At 48.0% G+C, this 20,940-nt stretch overlaps 2 protein-coding genes across 10 annotated transcripts in view; one reads left to right on the forward strand and one right to left on the reverse strand.

Moving 5' to 3' along the window:
- Positions 1-10,608, forward strand: part of GDI2 (GDP dissociation inhibitor 2) — a 28,919-nt gene extending 18,311 nt beyond the window's left edge. For all 3 annotated transcript variants that reach the window (XM_072825925.1, XM_072825924.1, XM_072825926.1), the window contains exons 5-11: positions 1,793-1,991; positions 2,225-2,356; positions 6,427-6,526; positions 7,935-8,106; positions 9,261-9,405; positions 9,537-9,591; positions 9,673-10,608. In XM_072825925.1, the coding sequence (XP_072682026.1) occupies positions 1,793-1,991; positions 2,225-2,356; positions 6,427-6,526; positions 7,935-8,106; positions 9,261-9,405; positions 9,537-9,591; positions 9,673-9,819 (950 nt within the window). In that variant the 3' untranslated portion in view covers positions 9,820-10,608. The remainder of the gene's footprint in view (positions 1-1,792; positions 1,992-2,224; positions 2,357-6,426; positions 6,527-7,934; positions 8,107-9,260; positions 9,406-9,536; positions 9,592-9,672) is intronic.
- Positions 10,609-11,385: 777 nt separating this feature from the next.
- Positions 11,386-20,940, reverse strand: part of TASOR2 (transcription activation suppressor family member 2) — a 74,076-nt gene continuing 64,521 nt past the window's right edge. For 4 of the 7 annotated variants that reach the window (XM_072825921.1, XM_072825916.1, XM_072825922.1 and 1 more), the window contains 6 exons: positions 16,860-16,985; positions 15,958-16,111; positions 15,122-15,227; positions 12,966-13,147; positions 12,408-12,522; positions 11,386-12,269 (listed from right to left, as the gene is read on the reverse strand). In XM_072825921.1, the coding sequence (XP_072682022.1) occupies positions 12,095-12,269; positions 12,408-12,522; positions 12,966-13,147; positions 15,122-15,227; positions 15,958-16,111; positions 16,860-16,985 (858 nt within the window). In that variant the 3' untranslated portion in view covers positions 11,386-12,094. Of the gene's footprint in view, positions 12,523-12,965; positions 13,148-15,121; positions 15,228-15,957; positions 16,112-16,859; positions 16,986-20,940 lie in introns of all 7 variants that reach the window. The other 3 variants (XM_072825923.1, XM_072825920.1, XM_072825918.1) reach the window with 1 other exon arrangement.

The following is a 20,940-nucleotide window of genomic DNA, read 5'->3' on the forward strand; positions in this document are numbered from 1 at the left end:
TTTTAAAGGCCTTGACTTAAGTTTTTTTTTTTTGGTAAATAAACCCTATTGTGCAAGTGAATGAAAAGAAGTAAAACAATATTTGAAATGATGTTAAGATACTACTTAACTTAGAAAACTGAGTAATTTGGAAAAGGGTTTTTTTCTAACCCTTTTTTTATATAGTTGAATATTTTCCTTCTATATTGTATATCCTATCTATGAATAATTAGACTTTTGTATTTCCTTGCATCAGACATTAATTATGTGAATGGAGTATGGAGCACGTGTTATGTGCCGTGTACCCTTCTAGGTTTGGAGGAGGGAGGGTTCAACAGAAGGGGAAAAGTAAAAAATGCTTTCTGTTATGAAGCTTGTATTAGAGGATTCAGGTTATAAATAAATAAGGGAGAGGATATCAGATGGTGATAAGTCTGTGCAGACAGATGAAGGGATGTGGGGACACAGTTTTAAATAAGGTGATCCGGGAAGGCACCGTCACAGAGAAGTAGTTGGAGTTGTACTGTATTATTTTGGCTGTCTTTTTTTATCCCTGACAACTCAACATAAGTTGGTGCTTGTGTGGTCATTGAACTATTTTTTTTTTTTTTTTTTTTTTTTTACCCTTATTACCCTTACTGTGTATGCACTCGGTCCCGCTTTATTTTTTTTAATTCCTAAAAAATTATTTAAAATCCATTTTGATTTTCATTCAGTCTTTTAAAGTCGGCTCCATACCCAGTGTGGGTCTTGAACTCATGACCCTGAGATCGAGTCCCATGCTCTACCGACTGAACCAGGCGGGTGCCCCCGTCTCATTTTTTTAAAGCTAGGTTGTAAATAGAATTTAAAAATGTTAATAAGTGGCTGTCGTTAATGGCCTGATGAGCATTTTAATTTCAGTTTTGTTGGTTTCATCTATAGTCTTGGGGGAAATAGCGTTCAGAATATCGAAACATTTCACTGTTCCTTGAGAGTTTGTTGTCTTTACAGTAGTCATATAGTTTAGGAAAGGGGAAGGAGATAAATCCAGAGCAGTTTTTTTCCTTTGGCCTTGTCTTCCTGGCGGCTGTGAACTCAGGACTACTGACAAGAGAGCTGCAGGTTTGTAAAGTAGTTTATACCTGTCTCTTCCTTTTTCTCGTATAAAAAGCAGTTACCTGATTACCTAGGACCTCCCTGAAGTAAGTGCCCGGCAGCATAACCAACATCTTTTCTGTGAGGTGCCGGAGTGAATGTCCGAATACAGAAAAAGGAGGAGCTTTCAGAATTTTAGGCAGTTGACTGAGTACAGATCAGAGTTGTCGAGAACATTCAGGTGGATGCCCTTGTAATAGTCTTTCAAAGTCATGTTCACCTTGCACCTTAATAAGAGATAAAATTAAGTGTGTTACATTTAATTAAGTGCTGATTATAATTGTAACTGTAAATTTAAAGACTTAATAGCTGATCTGTTGTAATTCTGTTGGTTTCTTTTGAAGCGTAGTAAAAGTAGAAGCCATACTGTCTAGAAGAGCCTCGGGTAATCCCATGGCACATTTTTTTTTTTTTAATTTTTTTAAATTTATTTATGATAGTCACACAGAGAGAGAGAGAGGCAGAGACACAGGCAGAGGGAGAAGCAGGCTCCATGCACCGGGAGCCCGACGTGGGATTCGATCCCGGGTCTCCAGGATCGCGCCCTGGGCCAAAGGCAGGCGCCAAACCGCTGCGCCACCCAGGGGTCCCTCCCATGGCACATTTAAACTTGCCTCTCACACTCTCTTTTCCTCGTGTTCTAGCGTGAATGTTTGCTTTTTGACAAATTCTTTAGGCTTAATGGGACTGTTTGAAAAACGTCGCTTCAGAAAATTCCTAGTGTATGTTGCCAACTTTGATGAAAAAGATCCCAGAACTTTTGAGGGCATCGATCCTAAGAAGACTGCCATGCGAGAGGTGTACAAGAAATTTGACTTGGGACAAGATGTCATAGACTTTACTGGCCATGCCCTGGCACTTTACAGGACCGATGAGTAAGTGTTTTGGCTTTTAGATTTGTGTTTTTCTTGGAATTGTCACTGAATTTCTCCATTCTCCAAAACGGAAATTCTAACAAAACAAGTAAATAACCAGGTTATATTATGAAAAGTTCCAGCTGTAAATTAGTGTTAGAACCTTTGAAGTAAAATATGAAAGTAGTGAAATGAAATCATTGAGAAAAACGTTTTTAATATTTATTTTCTAATATTTATTTCCTTTATCCTAGCTATTTAGATCAGCCATGTTGTGAAACCATTAATAGGATTAAACTTTACAGCGAGTCTCTGGCAAGATATGGCAAAAGCCCGTACCTCTACCCACTGTATGGCCTTGGGGAGCTGCCGCAGGGATTTGCAAGGTCAGTGCCAGTCGCTAACCCCGTCTCCTCCTCAGCGGAAGTATGTGCTGTGTGCTTGGGGTGAGGAGCTCCGTCTGCGAGTCACGAGATGCTGCTTATTTTTATTGAAATAAAACTTTTTATATATAACGAAACCACGGATCTACAGGAAAGAAATGCAGTTTGATCCATGTCTAGACCTGTGTACCACCACCACCGCCGGGAGAGGACGTTTGTCCAGGAAGTTCCCTCGGGTCACCTCCTCATCAGCCACCCCCACTCGTAGCAGCTCCACCTGTAACTTCTTTCCACTACAGATCACTCGTGCCTGTGCGGGAGGGTCACGGAGAGGGAGTACTCCGCCGGCCCGCTTGCCCCGCTGCGGTTTCAGTGCGTAGTGTTGTCAGGCTTCTCGATTTTAATCACCCAAGTCGGTGTGAAGTGCGCTCATTACGGCTTTAACTTGGGTTTCCTGAGAACTAATGTTGGTCACCTTCATGAGCTTTTTGGCCATTTGTATAATTTTGTGGTATGATTGTTAATGTCTTTTGCATGTTTTTCAAGATTGGGTTGTCTTTTCTGTTTTTGATTTTAGGAGGCCTTGTATTCTGGCGGCAGTGCACGTACTGTACGTCTTCTCTCCCGGAGTGCCTTGTCTTTTGCTTACGTTCAGTGCTTACTGGGTCCTTCCTGAGAGAGCTCTGCGTACCTTGAGAGCACAAAGATGGTCACCAGTGTCTTTTCCTGGAAACTTCATAGTTTTCATTGTGAAATAATGTTGGTGTGTGAGGTGAAGTAGGCCTTGAAGTTCCTTTCTGTCCATACCAGTACTTAATTCTTGTAGCACCATTGTCGAAAAGACTTTGTTTTCCAGTCACGTTAGTGCCTTTGTGGCACATCCACGGGCCACAGATGTGTATCTCTTTTGTTCCATTAGTTTATTTTTCTTATGCCATTACCATAGATAGCATCCTGAGTATTCTAATTTTTCTTTTTTAAGATCTTATTTAGGGATCCCTGGGTGGCACAGCGGTTTGGCGCCTGCCTTTGGCCCATGGCGCGATCCTGGAGACCCGGGATCGAATCCCATGTTGGGCTCCCGGTGCATGGAGCCTGCTTCTCCCTCTGCCTATGTCTCTGCCTCTCTCTCTCTCTCTCTCTGTGTGTGACTATCATAAAAAAAAAAAAAAAAAAAATCTTATTTATTTGCGAGTAAGAGCACAAGTGGGGGGGAGCCTGCCAGGGAGCTTGATTTGGGGCTCAGTCCCAGGGCCCCAGGATCATGACTGGAGCAAAAGGCGGACACTTAACTGTGAGCCACCCAGGTGCCCCCACATTTCAAATAATTTCTTGAATTTTCTGATAATCAAATCCATATTTTTTTATTATCCTTTCAGTGTCTAGAATCCGCAGTGTGTTCCCACTGTCGTTGTGATTTGTCATATTTTCTCCTTTGTCTTGTTAGGATTTTATCAATTTTATTAATCTTGTCAAGGTACGAAGCCTTAGTTTTATTTATTTTCTTTGTAGCTTATTTTCTATTTTATTGGTTTCTTTATTTCTTCTTCCAACATGGGTTTAATTTTCTTCTAGTTTTAGCTTTTTAAAATTGAAACAGATCATGGGTTTTACTTTGTGTAACATAAGGATTAAAAGGTTTAAAATTGGGATCCCTGGGTGGCGCAGCGGTTTGGCGCCTGCCTTTGGCCTGGGGCATGATCCTGGAGACCCGGGATCGAATCCCACGTCGGGCTCCCGTTGCATGGAGCCTGCTTCTCCCTCTGCCTGTGTCTCTGCCTCTCTCTCTCTATGACTATCGTAGATTAAAAAAAAAAAAAAAAAAGGTTTAAAATTTCTAAGTATGTATCATTCTCTATGGTACCCTCTCTTTTTTTCTTCTTTGATCCTTGGGTTTTTGAAGGTATAGTGTTTAATTGCTAAACATTTGAAGATCTTAAATATTGTAACTGCTATCTACTTTAATTCCATGACAAAGAACAAACTTGTAAAATTTTAATCTTTGAAATTAAGGCATACTTTATGGTCAAATTTTTTTTTAATTTTTTTTTTTTAATTTTAGAGAATGCATGTAGAGGTGACAGGGAGGGCAAGAGAGGGGTAGAGGGATAGATTCTCAAGCAGTCCCCACTGAGCGTGGAGCCCACCGCAGAGCTCGATCTCAGGACCCTGAGGTCACAACCTGAGCCCAAACCAAGAGTCGGATGGTTTATTGATGGAGCCACCCCGGTGCCCCTCCATGTCTGCTTTAATTATCTCCACCACGCAGCATTATAATTTTTGCACTGAGCAATCAGTTTGAAGAGAGGAGGAGAAAGAGTAGCCATAACCCCCCCACCCCACCATGTTAGTTGCTCTTCTTTCTTATACATCCATTTCTCTGGAGACGCTTCTCTTTATCTCTTCTTCAGTGTTCTTGTAGTTCTAGGTCTGCTCTTACGAGGTCTGTACCTTGATTTTTGAAGGACTTTTGTTGGCTTGAGGTGTTTTCATTCAGCACTTTGCAGCTGCTGTTTCTGATGACAGTGAGCCGTCACTGGGGTCAGTACCCGGTCCTCTGTATGGAACCAGCATTTTTTACCCCCCTCTGGCTGCTTTCAGGATTCTTTTTGGTGTTTTACAGTCTTAACTTGGATTTGCCTCAGATGGTTTTGCCTGGATGGTTTTGTTGAACTGCTTGGATGTAGAAGTTAATTGTTTATATGAAACTGGGAATTTAAAAATCCTCATTTTCTTCAGATATTTCCTCCCATTTCATCCTCTCCCTCTGGACACCAGGTCTGTGTGTGTTGGATGCTGGGTATTATTCCATAGTCACTGAGGTGCTTTTCATTATTTTGGTCTCTCTGTGCTTCGTATTGGATAATGCCTGTTGATTTGTCTTCAAGTTCACGAACTCCTTTTTGTTATTTTTAAAAGGTTATTAATCCCATTCAGTGAGTTTTAACTTTTTTCTGGTTCAGTACTTTCTACATGTGGAATTTCCAGTTTTTTAAATACAGTTTTTTGTGAGATTCTGTTACTCATTTTGACCCTCCTGAATATATTTGCAGTAACATGTTCTTGAACCTTTGTGTGAGTGAAGTAATAGCTGCCTCCACCCCCCTGCACACGGTGACACTGGTGATCTGGGCACCTGTTTGTACTGATTTGCTTTTCCCGAGGCTTTACTTTGGATCATGTTTTTTTGTTTCTTCCCGTGCCTGGTAAATACTGGTGTGCTGTCGAGATGCTGGGTCCTTCCTTCCTCTGAGGAGTGACTTGTGTGAGTTGGCGGTTCAGTCCTTGGCCACAGGACTGACTCTGCCTTTTATTGGATGGGACGGCAGGGTTTGTTTTGGCTCAATCCTTCGTCGGGTTTTGGTGGAGCACTTACGGCGGGTCCCAGGCCATCTGCTGCGGTAGCGTCAGACTTCGACCCCCTCGTCTTCGAGGCCCCGGCCGTCCTCGAGGCCCCAGCCATACCCTTTGCTCAGCTCCTTGTACCTTTTGGGCGTTGCTTTCGCTGGACCCCTTGGAATGTCACAGGTACGAGCACTTCTGGAGTGAAGGATTTGAAGAGCTTTTACAGATTTGGTGGCTCCCCTTTTTGTATCCTTTCCTCCCACAAGTTCATCTCCTTTGAGCTCTGGATTCCATCCTTTGACCCCGAATTGACAAGACCACAGGCTTTCTGCTTGTTCAGCAGCTCCTGTGACAAGGAGCAGGGAGAGGGTCCTTCAGCTGAGCCACCACAGGAGCTCCACACGCAACTCCAAGTCTTCTCCAGTGTCTGTCTGCTTTTAGTTTATTATTTGTCTATTTTTATAGTTCGGCTTTATTTATATGCAGGAGGATTAGACCAACATAAGTTCCTCACTCACTACTGGTTGCTGCTCTTTTTGGACTTGGTATTCAGAACTGCGAATGGGACACTTCATGTCATGGTTTTGTACTTGCTGCTCAATGACTTTGAAACTACTGCCTTCTAGAAGGAAATTGAGGAAATACACATTGCCTGTGACTCATTAAGATCTAAGACTTTTTTAGTAGTTGGGACAATTATAAGTTACTGTCCTCTCACCTTTTTTTAGGCTAAGTGCTATTTATGGTGGCACCTACATGCTCAATAAACCCATTGAAGAAATCATTGTGCAAAATGGCAAAGTGATTGGTGTGAAATCTGAAGGAGAGGTAAGTAGCTTTCACAATGTAAATAATACTGTGTTCTAGTGAAGAAAATGTTGCCTGGTGGAACGGGATTTGGGCATCGATGCTGGATTTCAGACTGCTTTATGCCACTTTGGTGTTCATAATGAGTACGGACTGGCTTGAGATGCTGTGGTTTTTTTTTTTTAGAGATTTATTTATTCATGAGAGACACAGAGAGAGAGAGAGAGGCAGAGACACAGGCAGAGGGAGAAGCAGGCTCCATGCACCGGGAGCCTGACGTGGGACTCGATCCCGGGTCTCCAGGACCACGCCCTGGGCCGAAGGTGGTACTAAACCGCTGAGCCACCAGGGCTGCCCACTGTGCTTTATTTTACAAAAATCTTACTGTTGGTTATTGCTGAAGACTGGGTTATACGTTATGGACGAAACCTTAGTGGTAGGTGCTCTATTTATGGAGTGTAGGTTGGTGCCGGTCTCCTGAATTTTCATTTAAATGTAGCTTTATAATTTATAACTTATATAATTTATAATTTATCAGTGGAATTGGGCCTGGTGAATACTGGGCATTTTATTATTTAATTTGGGTTTTAGCTTCAGTGCTGGCTGGGTGGAGTTTCAAGTAGTTTCTCTGATTCGGATTGAGTACATATGTGTTAACCTTGTTCACGTGCTCATTCGGATTCCGTGGGTCTGTGTCCTCGCGAGCTCTCAGGTGAGGCTGATGCTGAGGTTCCGCCGACCAGCTCATTCGTATTTCATGAGCTGCCAACTCGTACTGATAGCTGGCACTGCTCAGAAGCTAAGACCGGAGAGCTAGTTGGCGTTCCTGCGGTACTGCATGGGTTGGCCCATGTAATCCTCACTCAGCGGTGGACCGTTGGAATGAGTCATTACCGTGGAGCCTTTTGTAACTGCCTTGTGCGTCCATCAGAATGGGTTTAGGGAACAGGGACAAACGGGGAGCAATTCATCTGGGATCTCAGAGCGCTGCTTAGTGTGGGATCATCTCCTGTTGTTTTCCCCACGGCGGTTCCCTCGCGGGAGATAAACATTCACGTCTCCCCAGGCACATCCCATATAGCGACAGCCCTTAAATACGGTACTTCATTTAATCCAGCAACAGCTGTTGGAGGTTAAGCTCAGCCAGGTCGGAAACCTGTCTGCCCGACTCTGAATCCTGTGCTTCTAAACACTGTGCACCTGGTTTCCTAGTAGTTGAACAGGACTTCGAATGCACGGGTCTGTTCCAGGAGAATGGGGGGGGGGTGGAATTGTTGGCAAAACTAGTTTTAGGTGATCTGTAGTCGAGCAGTAATTGACAGGTACCCTTATGAAGGGAACGTGTTGACGGCCCAGTGGCGTCAGTAGTCTAGCTGGAAGCCTTGGGGACCCGGACTGCTATAAATGGGAGCTCAACCGTTTGCTACAGGTTGCTCGCTGCAAGCAGCTCATCTGTGACCCCAGCTACGTCAAAGACCGGGTAGAGAAGGTGGGCCAGGTCATCAGGGTTATCTGCATTCTCAGCCACCCCATCAAGAACACCAATGACGCCAACTCCTGCCAGATCATCATCCCCCAGAACCAGGTCAATCGGAAGTCAGGTGAGGTGTGAAGACCAGCAGATGTTTGGGCCACGTTGTTAGAATCCTTATTTGCTCTTTTATAAGAAACTTTAGGTCGCGTACGGGAAGAGAGCTGATGGCTTTAGCTCACAGGGATGCGAGGTCCTTGCATTGAAAGGCACAACTCCGCCCTGGAGCCCTGCCTCGCCCTCCTGCTGGCCCCTCCTTTGGGCCTCCTTTCCCTCATTCTAGAATGAGGAATTGAGCTGGCTGGACTGGGTGGTCATGGTGCCTCCTGGCCCCTCCGGACGTGGGGGTGGGGAGGCAGGTCATGGCTTATTAGGCATTAGGCGGCCCAGCTCTACTGTGGTCTTGAGCCAGCTTAGGCTGGATTTCAGTAGTGTGCTAGAAGACGACTTCTAAAGTAGGAATTCCTAATCTCCTTGTGGTGAGCAGTTGCTTTCATCCCCTACCTTTTCCCACCATCCTTAGAGGTGGAAGCCATAAATCTATTTATCGAAAATTCAACTTTAGGAAGGGTTATCAGCATTTAAACAACTACTGGTATGTTTTTTCCATGTAAGAAACCGGAATCATGGATTATTAGGACTGCACCCAAGGGACGTGCAGGGGGCCCACACAGACCCCAGGGTTGGTGAACTCGAGAGGAAAGCAGCTCAGTAGTGACTTTCGTATTGGAAACGACGCACTTACTAAGCAGCACGCAGAGGGGGCAGTCGACAGGATGCGAAACGAAGAGTAGCTTGTGCTGATTGGTCATTTTGTTACTTCAATTAAGTAAACGAGAAGCTAGTCCTTAATAAACCGTCCCTTAGCTGTTCAGCCCCTTTCTAAATGCAGGGCTTGGAGAGGGAGACAGTAGCGCAGTCAGTGGGATTGTCAGGTGTCCGGTTAGCGGCCACAGAGGTGGAGAAAGCAAGCTGTGCAAGCCCGGCAGTTCTGGCCACGGAAACCCACAGCCCCAGGAGGCTGCGAGTGGCTCGGTACTTGCATACGCGGTCCTATCTGGAACGGAGAGGGCACCGTCGGCCTACGCTTGCCACCTCAGCCTAGAAGGTTTTGTCTGGTCCAAGCAATTTTAATTCCACTGATGAAATACGGGGAGAGTGGAGTGCGCGCACACGGCTGAGGCCCGTGAACCCTGGCAGTGAGATGGCGTTACTCGTTTGCAGACATCTACGTGTGCATGATTTCCTCTGCACACAATGTGGCCGCGCAAGGGAAGTACATCGCCATAGTGAGCACGACGGTGGAGACCAAGGAACCTGAGAAGGAAATCAGACCAGCTTTGGAGCTTCTGGAACCAATTGAACAGAAGTGAGTGATGGGTCCCTTTCGATGAGCTCAGATCCAAGACTGAGTTCTGACCTCGCAGCGAGGGGAGCGCGGTGAGGACGAGGGGTGGCCGGGGGCAGCTCACCTGCTGACTTCATTCTTTCCCCCTCCAGATTCGTTAGCATCAGCGACCTCCTTGTACCCAAAGACCTGGGGACGGAAAGCCAGGTGAGTGGCGGTCTGAGAAGGGCATCGGCACGGGCGGCGCAGGGAGATGCCTGCCTCACGTCTCGGTGATTTTGTTTGCAGATCTTTATTTCCCGCACGTACGATGCTACAACTCACTTTGAGACCACCTGTGACGATATTAAAAACATCTACAAGAGGATGACCGGCTCCGAGTTTGACTTTGAGGAAATGAAGCGCAAGAAGAACGACATCTACGGGGAAGACTAGGAGCAGTGCACGTACTCATCTCGCTAGGACAGACCTAACTCTGGCAAATGACGCATACTGTTCGCCCCCGATAGCGTAGGCCTGCTGCTGTAATCCGCACCGCGATTGCAGGGCACTGTACCAGTAAATACTCCTTCCCTTTCTAATATCATGTAGGAACGTGTCTCACGGCGGGGCTGCTCCGCACCGGCAGGTCACCGCGTCTGCTCACCTTAGCCAGCCCTGGCTCTCCCTAGTGGAGATGCAGTCTGAGGACATCCGTGATCCTGGTACGGAGCACTCGATACAGACTTTGTATCTTTTAATCAGTGTAGCCGCCGCGGCCGTGTGCTTCTGCTGCTCTGGAGCCGGAGCAGTACCACTTGCGTGCCATCTGTCCCCCTGGCGTCGAGATTCAAGACTGAATCTCCCCTACGGGACAGCAGCCCTACATCCGCCCCCCACCTTCCCGTGCTGTGTCCTGTCCACTACTCTGACAGTGCCCGTGGCACACGGCCACGAGTGGGGAGACATGAGCCTAAAATTTAACCCAACTGCAGACCCTGAGAGTCCTTTCGGAGGAAGCCTGTGTGCGGTGTTTTAACCTTATAAAATGGATGAGCGCGAAGGGGAAAAAAACCCCTTGTAAGCAGGTAAACGTAGAAGCTTCTTTTGTATCCCAGGTGTGGCTTCTTCAACGGACCAAGCTGCGATGCAGTATTGATTTGACAGGGCCTGCACTTCAGTGTCTGTCTCGAACGGCTCCACATGATTTCTGTACTGCAAAATAAAGCCAAACTCTGGAAACCAGTTCCTGCTCCATTGGTCTCTTTGTCCTGGCGTTAAGAGTTGGCGTGCATCGTGCTGGCTGTTGTGCGGCGCCCCCGCCCCCCCCCCCACACACACACACACGCCGACTCCACCCCGATGGCCCCGGGGGATTCACATTCGATGCTTAGCAGCATGCCGGTGGCCTGGCTTCGAAGTGAGTAGACCCCAAATTAGGTTCCTGACACGTCTCCTGGGGCACAGACTGACCCCAGTTGAGAAACTCCTGCTTTTCCATGTTGGTAGGAGGATCTAAAACCCCAGCTAGCCCTTCCTTCCCTTAATTCAAGTTGTCTACCAGGCCTGCGGGCGAAGGCAAGGGCGCATGCTGGGTTGGAAATCCCTCGGGTCTTCCCAGTCTTTGGGTAGCATGCGAGTGGCACGACTGCAACCCTCAGCCAGGCCCACAGGGAATGAGGATGGCGGAGCGTGCAGAGAAGGCTACTCCGTGGTCAGGTGTAAAAACAGTTCTAGAAAAGGTGGGATGGATGCGGGGGTGGGGGGGGGCTTGACCTCTGAGAGCGGAGTGACGGCAGGTGCTGTCGCGCCGGTCGTGCCACCTACGGCTACTGGTCAGATGGGGCGGCCAGGCCTCAGAGCGGACTGTCCAGAGCGCAGGTGAAAGACCGGGGAAGCCCATCCCTCCCGGGGCTCGGCACCCTGCTCTGGGGGGAGCAGAGCCACTTCTGTCAAGTGGTCTGAAAACTGCCACCACTTTCCCCACAAATTCAAGTTTTGCTCTAAAGGAATCCCAGAAAGTTGGTCTTCAGGGGTCTTTATTTAAAAAATGAAACAAATTAGTTACAAAAACCTCTGTTCCAAATAGATACTATGTATCTACAAACATCTTTTGCTTGGTTTTGAGTTTAAAGATTACTGTAGAAATTATTTCTAATACCATAAATAAGTGATTTTCTTCCTCAGAATTGATTTTGTAGTGCAGTATTTACAAAAACTGAGCTCTTGAAAACAGTTTATAAATCGGCAACGTGACTGTAGTGTTGCTAGAATAACAGCAGATTCCCCAGTTAAGAGCCTAGCTTTCACAAGGGCGGTCAAGCCTTTAAGACGGACTACCATGCACTACGTACGCCTTCTGGACGTGGACATGCAAAAACCGAGCCATCGGTCAAAATACTTATTTTTGCTACGACTAAACGTTTGTAAAATTGTTTTTAGCATGGAGCTTATAATTAATAGTTTTGAAGGCTCTCCTGTATAAAATGAAATTAATTTAAAACAATAATATCGAACACTGCAACAAAGCTAGTGGACAGCTCATGTTCCACTTGAATAATGGCCAAGATTTTTATAGCAAAGTGTAAGAAAATGAAAACTTCCAAGTTGTAGAACATTGATTTTTCAAATATGAGAAAACGACTCTGTTTATCTAAAAAATTTTCAGAGTAAAACCAGGAATTGGTTGGCGGTGGCGTCGTGGTCTAGGCCAGCTGCCGCTCATCCCTGATTAACAGGACACTGGTATTTCAGCAGCAGGACGCGGTCCAGCAGGGACAACTTCCAGGCACCTCATGGTCACCGTCTCCTGTGTCCTGGGAACAAGGTGAACTGCCAGTGACGACGTGTGCCGTTCAGATGAAGTGGGTTCCCTCAAGTAGGCTGAGCCAACAGCAATTCCACCCCTAATACAGATTTAAAATTTATAGCATGATGTAGAAGGTAAAGAACAGAGTTTGCCAACAACCGGTTTCCTCACAGACGCAAATGTCAGTATGTGTCACGTCCCGTTCACACAGAAGAGTTCTGGAAAGTGTTCTTACCAATAGCTACTCTTAAACGGAGCTGCTATATTTTGTATATTTTCAAGGAAATTATTTACATCTGTAATAAGGATGCCACTATTTTCAAAGACTTCTCTGGAGACAGTGGGCTTTTCTGTAAAAAGAAAAAAATACCTTTTGGTGAAAAATTCATTGATGTATATACTTTATAAGCATCAGACTCCTTTTATTAAAACAAAACACCCACTAACTTGTAGGGAACTGCTTCATCTCTGGGGGGGGGCACTGTTGTAGGGAGGAAAGGTGTGGGGTCAGGAGCGGCCGCCGGGGTGCAGAACACCACTGCTGAAGGGCAGCTCGTCCTCCCCGTCCTCCGGGGGTGACAGGGTCCCCGGGTCTCGCCTGGAGCACTAGGGTGTGGTGCGTAGGCACACGTGGGTTGGGGGCCGCGCACCAGACCGAACCCAGTGGCCCGTGTCCTGGGCCTTCAGTGCACTTCTCCCAACACAGCAAAAGGCTGGTTCTTGGCTGCCGGGTGGACACGCGCACGGATCTTGGACGTTTCTAGAGGAGCCCGGACGAAGGCTGTGAGTTTACCTGTTAGGAAGACCGCAAACCTGGCCTGGATGTGCTGGATCTGCAGGCTCAGCAGACATTTTAAATGTTCTGCTTTTGTTGCTGCTCGAGAGTCACACTGGTGGTAATGAAGCAGCTCGATGAGCTCTGCGCTCTGGTAGGACTTCAATATTAGGTTCTTCTTATGTGCGACCGAATCCACTCTGTAACAGACGCAGCAATGTTAGCCAAGCTCAGGTTCAGTATAAATTTGCGAGTTTACTTTTTACTGTGTCTTCATTTTTAGCTTTTATTCTTCGACTTCTTGCCTTCACAATACGTGAAAACACTCAAAACTCCCAAGACGCACCTGGCTTCCCGGACCTCACTGTGGCCCCGCAGGTTCCCCCTCAAGCGGCACAGGCCTACTTCCTCCCTTTTGTCAACACACATTTTTGAGACATGCAGGCCTCGTTCCAAGCCAGGGGGGCATCTCTGTGTGCAGGTCCAGCGGCCCCCAGCTGCGGGAGGGGTCGTGCCGCGATGCTTTCTGTCCCTGTTCTAGGGCCACCACTGATCTGCTTAGTCAGATTAGCAACTTCATTAGGAAGTTGCTGCTTCGTAACGGTCATTTCTCACTCCCTTAAATTTTTTATTAAGAGTGTGCGGAGGTGGGAGGGGCAGAGAGCGGGGGACACCGCAGCTTTAGCAGACCCCACGCTCTGTGCGGAGCCTCACCCGGGGCTTCCTCTCACGCCCTGAGCGGAGATCCAGTCAGACATTTAACCCAACGAGCCCCCAGTGCCCTGTGACCTCCCTTAAAATCTCCTCTAACTTCTACATGTCTGTCCATCTGCTTTCTGGAGGAAAGCCAACAAGTCCCCCAGGTCCCCACGTCTCCAGCGGCACTGACACTGGCCATGTCACAGGCTGCGTTTCCTTCAGGCTCTACCCTTCGTGTACACACAATTAAGTGGCATCACACCACATGTTTTATGAGCCCCGCTTTTTATAAGATATTTGCAAAATCTTTATTTTGCAAATGTGTTAAAAATTATGAATGTATGGAATCCATATATTGGTCATGTTTGCTTAGAGCTGGGTCGGAGGCTGGTTTTGAGGTTACTGGTAACCACCTGTTACTATAAACATCTTTGCTGAAACAAGTTTTTAAAAGCTAAGGTTGTTTTGGTTTTAGTTTGAGATGAAGGCCTCCAGAGGCCACAGAACAGGACGTTTTCTGGCAAGTGCCCACGATGGCCACTGTGGCGGGAGTGCAAATCCGAGGGCCGGCAGTGGCGGACCGATTTACCTAATGTCCAAACATGGGAAATCCACCCGTGCTTGCCAGGTGGACCGGTGCGCCGTGCGTTCCTGCGCTTGAGCCTCTACTCTGAAGGGCTGGTTAACCACCTCCACCGCCCCCACCCCCACCCCCTAGAGGTGCAGCATCTGCTCTGGGGTCCGCTCAGACCTCTTGGCTCGCTTTTTCCTCCTGCACTAGTGCTTTCCGGGTACAGCCTCTCCCAGACCTGTTCCCGACTCTGTCTGTCCTTGGGAGGGAGCAGCGCGGTGGGGCACAGAGGACAGCGGTCCGGTTAAGGCGAACATTCTGGGCCTGCAGCCCAGCACCACAGCTCCTCGTTTGACCTGGGTCAGGTCTGCTATCGCGCCCGTGTGGCCACTCCCAATCCCTGGAGTGTGGGGGCAGCCGCTGTACGACACTGGCCGCCCGCCAGTTGGTCCCCGAGGAGCCTGCGACAGCTCCTGGCAGCTCCACACGCATCCACCCCAGGCCCAGCGGCAGCAGCCCCATCGCAGCCCCCACCGCAGCACAGGCCCCATGGCCCGGGGCTCCTCCTGGAAAGCAGCGCTGCCCAGAAGCCCCGCCCCGCTGCCTCCTTCAGTCTGCTGGTTCCCGAACGACTAAACCAAGGGAACGTTCCTGTCCTGTTTCCATCCTGTGACTGGCGACTTGATTCCACCCCACCCCCAACACAGGCCCAGGAGCGCAGCAGCCCATGGCCACGCTTCTAGTCCCTCCAGGTTCACGGCTCACGGCGGCAGAGCCCAAACTTCAGGACTCCTGAGTCTGACCTCCGTTGGCCTCCAGTGCTGTCAAAGTCTGGGCCTCAAACTCTTGGTGGCGGTTCCAGCCTCCCCGCCTCCCTGACAGGCTCCGCGCCCCGCGGCCTCACCTGACGTCCTCTCTCAGCTTTTTGTTCTCTCTGTAGTGGAGCAGCCACTTCCACCTTCCGTTTCTGTTCAGTTTTTCCAGGGTTCTGACCACGTCCTTCAACTGAGCTACAGACGGAAGAGAAGCAGTCTCGTGGGGCCCAGAAACTGTGATGGTGGGGGGCACCTAGGCCTGCTACCCGGCACCCAGACACCAATCCTAGGGACCCCACAAGTGGGAAGTCCACATCCTGCACCTGCAAATACTCCCCACTCCAGTCTCCGTGCAGAATTCAGGCTGTGGGGGTCCACCCCCTCCAATGGGCCAGGAGTGGCGTCTACAGGGAGCTCTAGTATGACATCAGCCGGGGCAGGGTTTGATTATACCAAAAGGCCCCCACGCCAGGCTGCTGTCACCACCTCCTCCGTCTAATCATTGCCCAGGGAGAAGAGTATTAGGAGTGCCTGGCGCATAATTAACAAGACTTAAGAGGCATGTTTCCAGAACATCACCCAGACGGCGGACTGCTAACAAGAGAAATGCAGAAGAGAGGGCTTGTGGGCAGGCGTAAGAGGCAAGCGTGAACGGTCAGGCAGTGCTCCCAGCGGGGTTGGTGCTGAAGAGAACAGGTGGCCCCTGAGAGGCCAGGAGCACACGTGCCAGGGGCGGGGGTGACAGCAAGCCACAAGGGAGGCTCAGCAGAGCACGGGGCACAAATGAAGGCCTCACAAGGTGGTGACTAACAGCGACTTCTGAGTTAATCTCTTTGAGAAAGTAGTGTTTGGGTTGCTGGGGGAAGAGAAATGGACCCAATTAGATTTTAAAGACAGAAACAAGGAAGGAAAACACAAGACCGACCTAATGTTAAGGATTCCAGGATCTTGTCATCTGAGACCATAAAGCCTCCAGTCTGGAACAGCTCCTGGTAGGTGGACTGGAGCACATCCTCAGGGCAGTCCACTCCAGCGAAGAGGACACTGGGGAAGTGCTTCAGCTTCAGAAGAAAGGGGATCTAGCGAACACAAAGGACCCAGAGGGAGAGGTTGGTGGGGTCACTGTTATGCAAGGGCTGCAAGATTCAGGAGCAGCTGAAAATAAACCTAAGCTAAATGACTAGAATTCTGCACCCCCCTCACACCCCAGCAGCACCTCCCATAACCCCCAGCACACTCCAGCAGCACCTCCCATAACCCCCGTCACACCCCAGCATCACCTCCCATAACCCCCAGCACACCCAGCAGCACCTCCCATAACCCCCAGCACACCCCAGCAGCACCTCCCTTAAGGAATATGGATTCGGTTCATCTCACCTGCTGTGAGGACCCTAACATCTTGTCTATTTCCTGAGAAGTCTCTGAAACCCCCTGGGCCTGACACTGGGGGTGGGAGGAACCTTAGAGCCGGGAAGCAGGCACTGGGCTCCTCTCCCACACCGACAGCTGCCCTGAGCCCAGGCTGCGCAGTGGGGGCTCCCCCGGACAGGCAACCCCTTTTACTCAACTGACACACTAATATCAGTACAGAGTTAAGAAAACTTCTGCCAGTCCCTGTAAAGGAAGGTTCACTCCTGCTGTGTGGGTTTAAATCTGGGCTGAGACCATGTCCCCACACCGCCCCCCTCGCCGGGGCTCTTCCCTAGTTAGGAGGCAAGTCTTCACTCGGAGCCATAACACACCCCACAAATGCCTCGGTCAGTTAGCTACCCCGCGGGACACCCCATAAAATGCCTGAACAGCGCTGTAAGAGAGGGGCAGACACACTTGATGCAGGCGTGATGCTATGTCTTCATTCCTGATGATGACCAGGAGGGTGTCATTCTCTCTGTGGAAAGCCTGACAGAAATGCTGAGGTTCAACTTCCGTATGGCCTCCTTTCCTCAGGATGTTCTGAAAGATTTACAAGTAACTATTACCACAGAAGGACCACCTGCACAGGATTACTTTCATAGTCCACTAAGCACATCAAAAAGCACATCCTAGTCCCTAAACTATCCTAACCAGGCAACATGGGTGGCAATTAAGTCCTACTTCTTTTTTTTTTAATTAATTTATTTTTTAATTCTAATTAAAAAAAATTTTTTTTTTAAGATTTCATCTCTAAACGAGCTTTCACATCTGAAACAGATGGCTCCTGGGCATCACTAACAACTGGGTTTAGAGGTTCATTTAAAAGGAAAGCACTTTCTAATCAATCCTTATGTCCACGAAGTGGCCAAGAGCAGACTAATGCACAGACACGGGGCTCTTGTGCGATCTGAGGCTGTTACCTTGGGGATGCAGATATTCACCCTCAAAATGCCACCTCCAGTCGAAACACTCCTACAACTTTTGGGAAGGCCAAGCTGCAAACCCCGGAGCGTCATGAATGGCCGGGGAGCCCCTGGATGCTCCCGCACCGGCAGGACCACCTGCCCCAGGCCTGACTGGCAGTTACTCGAGTAATTATGAGCAATTCCTTCACTCCATACCCCTCTGTGATGCAGACACTGTTTCTGTCTGAAGGATTCTGGACGTTTCCACCGCACACCCTGAGGCTTCTCCTGGCACCAGGAGCACGGTCTGACCAGCACTTGTTATTTCCTTTGTAAAAGCACAGTGTCCCTGGATCTCAAAACAACTCAAATTTGATCATTTCGATACTTCAACTCAAAATGCACAGCAACGTAACTTCAAAGAAACTCCTCCAGGTAAGATCTAACGAAGAGCCCACCGAAACGTCTCAGTACAGATCCTTGGCTCTGACTTCATTTACTAATAAATGACCTGAAGGAACACATTTTCTGAGACATTCAACACCTTTACCACACCCCGTGAAACCTGGGCTTTTCGGTCACACACTTTGAATTTCTATAATAATAAAGGAGCTTCTGCATCTTATAGATAAGTGGGGCCGGACGCCCCATCTCTCCCAAGTGCCTCAGGACTCCCCAGGCCAGAAAACTTCCCAGGGGAGCTGAGTTTTTGAAAACATTTTGCTCTAGATTATCTTGATAGTACTTTATTCTGACGCTTAATTTATACTGTGTCCACCTTCTCGCTTGAAGGATAGTTTTACCTTTGCACAAAATTTGTTACTTTATTTTTTTTATGATTTATTTATTCATGAGAGATGCACAGAGAGGCAGAGAGACAGGCAGAACGAGAAGCAGGCTCCATGCGGGAAGCCCGATGCAGGACTCAATCCCAGGACCCCAGGATCACGACATGAGCTGAAAGCAGATGCTCAACTGCTGAGCCACCCAGGGGCCCCCAATCTTTTACTTTCTGTTGTAAACAGTGGCCACGAGATAAATATGATCCATGAAACACAACACACACTCCCAAACCATGTGTGGTGTCTCGAAGCAGTCCAGCTGTAGGTGTGAACTGAACGTGGCTACTACGCTCTCTCTCTTGCACAAAACCCAGCATCCTAATCAAACGCCGGGACACCTGCACCCTGATGTTTCTAGTAGCAATGTCCACAATAGCCAAACTGTGGAAGGAGCCTCGGTGTCCATCGAAAGATGATTGGATAAAGAAGATGTGGTTTATGTATACAATGGAATATTCCTCAGCTATTAGAAATGACAAATACCCACCATTTGCTTCAACGTGGATGGAACTGGAGGGTATTATGCTGAGTGATATAAGTCAATCGGAGAAGGACAAACATTATATGGTCTCATTCATTTGGGGAATATAAATAATAGTGAAAGGGAATAGAAGGGAAGGGAGAAGAAATGGGTAGGAAATAGCAGAAAGGGAGACAGAACATAAAGACTCCTAACTCTGGGAAACGAACTAGGGGTGGTAGAAGGGGAGGAGGGCGGGGGGTGGGGGTGAATGGGTGACGGGCACTGAGGGGGGCACTTGACGGGATGAGCACTGGGTGTTATTCTGTATGCTGGCAAATTGAACACCAATAAAAAATAAATTTATTATTATAAAAAAAAAACAGCATCCTCTGCGCTCTGTCAAGGACAAGAATGGTGCTGTTGCTTTTGAGATGATGGAAGCAAAAAGAAACTGGGTCTTTTGCTCACTGTGGCATGATGCCACTGAGTTGCCCCCTTATTTCAGCACTGGTCAAGGTACAGTATATGTAATCAGCCAAACAAAATTAACTTCAATTCAAGGTAAAAAAAAATAATTTTTAGATTATTATCTAAATCTATTATTATCTAAATAATAATATTTAGATTAGTTTTGGAGGCCAAGCAGCTTAAAAAAAAAAAAAAAAAAAGCTTCATTTTTCAACCACACTGCTTACCAAAGCAACATGGAAACTGGAACAATGATGATGGAGGGGCTGCAGAAACAGACCTGGCAACCATTTATGAAAAACTTTGGAAAACAAATGGATCGTTGATGGGGAATAAAAATCTTTTAATATAAATTATTTAAAATCATATTTAAAAAATCATATTTAAATGGTATAAAATAGGAGCCATCAGCCACTACAGAGAAGAATACATATTTGAGTCTAGGCTCACATGAAGGCCTGTTTATCCATCATGCTTCCAGTCCATTCCCCACACTGCAGCCGAAGAGATGGCTCTCAAACACACACACGACGTTCTTTATCTTTTAGAAGTATTTCCAGGGCCTCCCCCACTGAATTCAGGCTCATCCAAGTGCCTTAGTGGGACCTGTACCTTGTCCACACCTCCAGACCCAGCTCTTCGGGGTGGGGGGGGGGGTGCTAGCCCTCTGGCCCGAGGGCCCCCACGCCCTCCACACTGCTGACCCCGAGGGCAGCAGGGCAACCAGGGAGCCGCCACCAACGCTGTTTCTGTGGAGGCCACTCGCAACTCTCAGAACTGGCCTCCCCCAGGAATCCCTGGGTGGCTCAGTGATTTAGTGTCTGCCTTTGGCTCAGGGCCTGATCCTGGGGTCCTGGGATCGAGTCCCACGTTGAGCTCCCTGCATGGAGCCTGCTTCTCCCTCTGCCGTGTCTCTGCCTCTCTCTCTCATGAATAAATAAATTTTAAAAATCTTAAAAAAAAAAAAAAAAAAAGACCTGGCCTCCCCTAACACACTCTGCCACGATGACAGACACAAGTATCTTCAGCTGTTTAATGTTACATAGTGATTCAACACCTGTGGGTCTGCCAAGTGACACTTACCATGTGACAGATACTCTAGAATTCTTGAGGCGCTGATATAAGTGCACTCTGAAACAAATCTAGGTGAACATTCAGAACCTACACACTTACTAGTCTAGCTGTCCATGCCTTGTACAACAGGCCAGCATCACTTCCTTCAGAAAAAGGTCCCGACCTTCCTGACTAGGCCTATCCTTTCAAAGCAATGTCCAAACACCTGCGCCATTACCTCGACTGTTGATCTTACGTTACTCTGTGTGCTTTACCAGTGTTTTCCTTGTCCCACTAGCTTTAAGGATCATGACAGAAAGGCAACATTTCCCCTCCCCTTACATGCTGGACTCTAGAATGTACACTAAAGACTGCTGTCCTTTGAACTAGTTCCTGCTGCAAGCATAGAGGGTTGAGGGAGGCGGTGTGTCTGGGGAGCAGCTTTGGGTTGGTGGTCCAGGCACTGAAGAAGGGGGTTGGATGTCCAGTGGGAATGTAAGCGGGGTGGCAGATGCATCTGGGATGATGGGAGCTGGCTTTCTGGGGGGAGACCTGCTACTCTGGCAAAGATGGCCAGAATAAGCCTCCTGATCCTGGACTGGAACTGGGTATGAGTGTGCACCCATTTTAGTTTTTTAAATATCCATATATTTTTTGGCTCTGCTGAGAGGGCCTGGAGTCATTGTTACCCAATGACACTGAGTTCACCCAGTGCCCAGTTACTGATTCCAAATGCTCTTCTTCACTTAAACAAATCACAACTC

Source organism: Canis lupus, chromosome 5 (genome assembly GCF_048164855.1).
Source record: "Canis lupus baileyi chromosome 5, mCanLup2.hap1, whole genome shotgun sequence".
Classification (NCBI taxonomy): domain Eukaryota; kingdom Metazoa; phylum Chordata; class Mammalia; order Carnivora; family Canidae; genus Canis; species Canis lupus.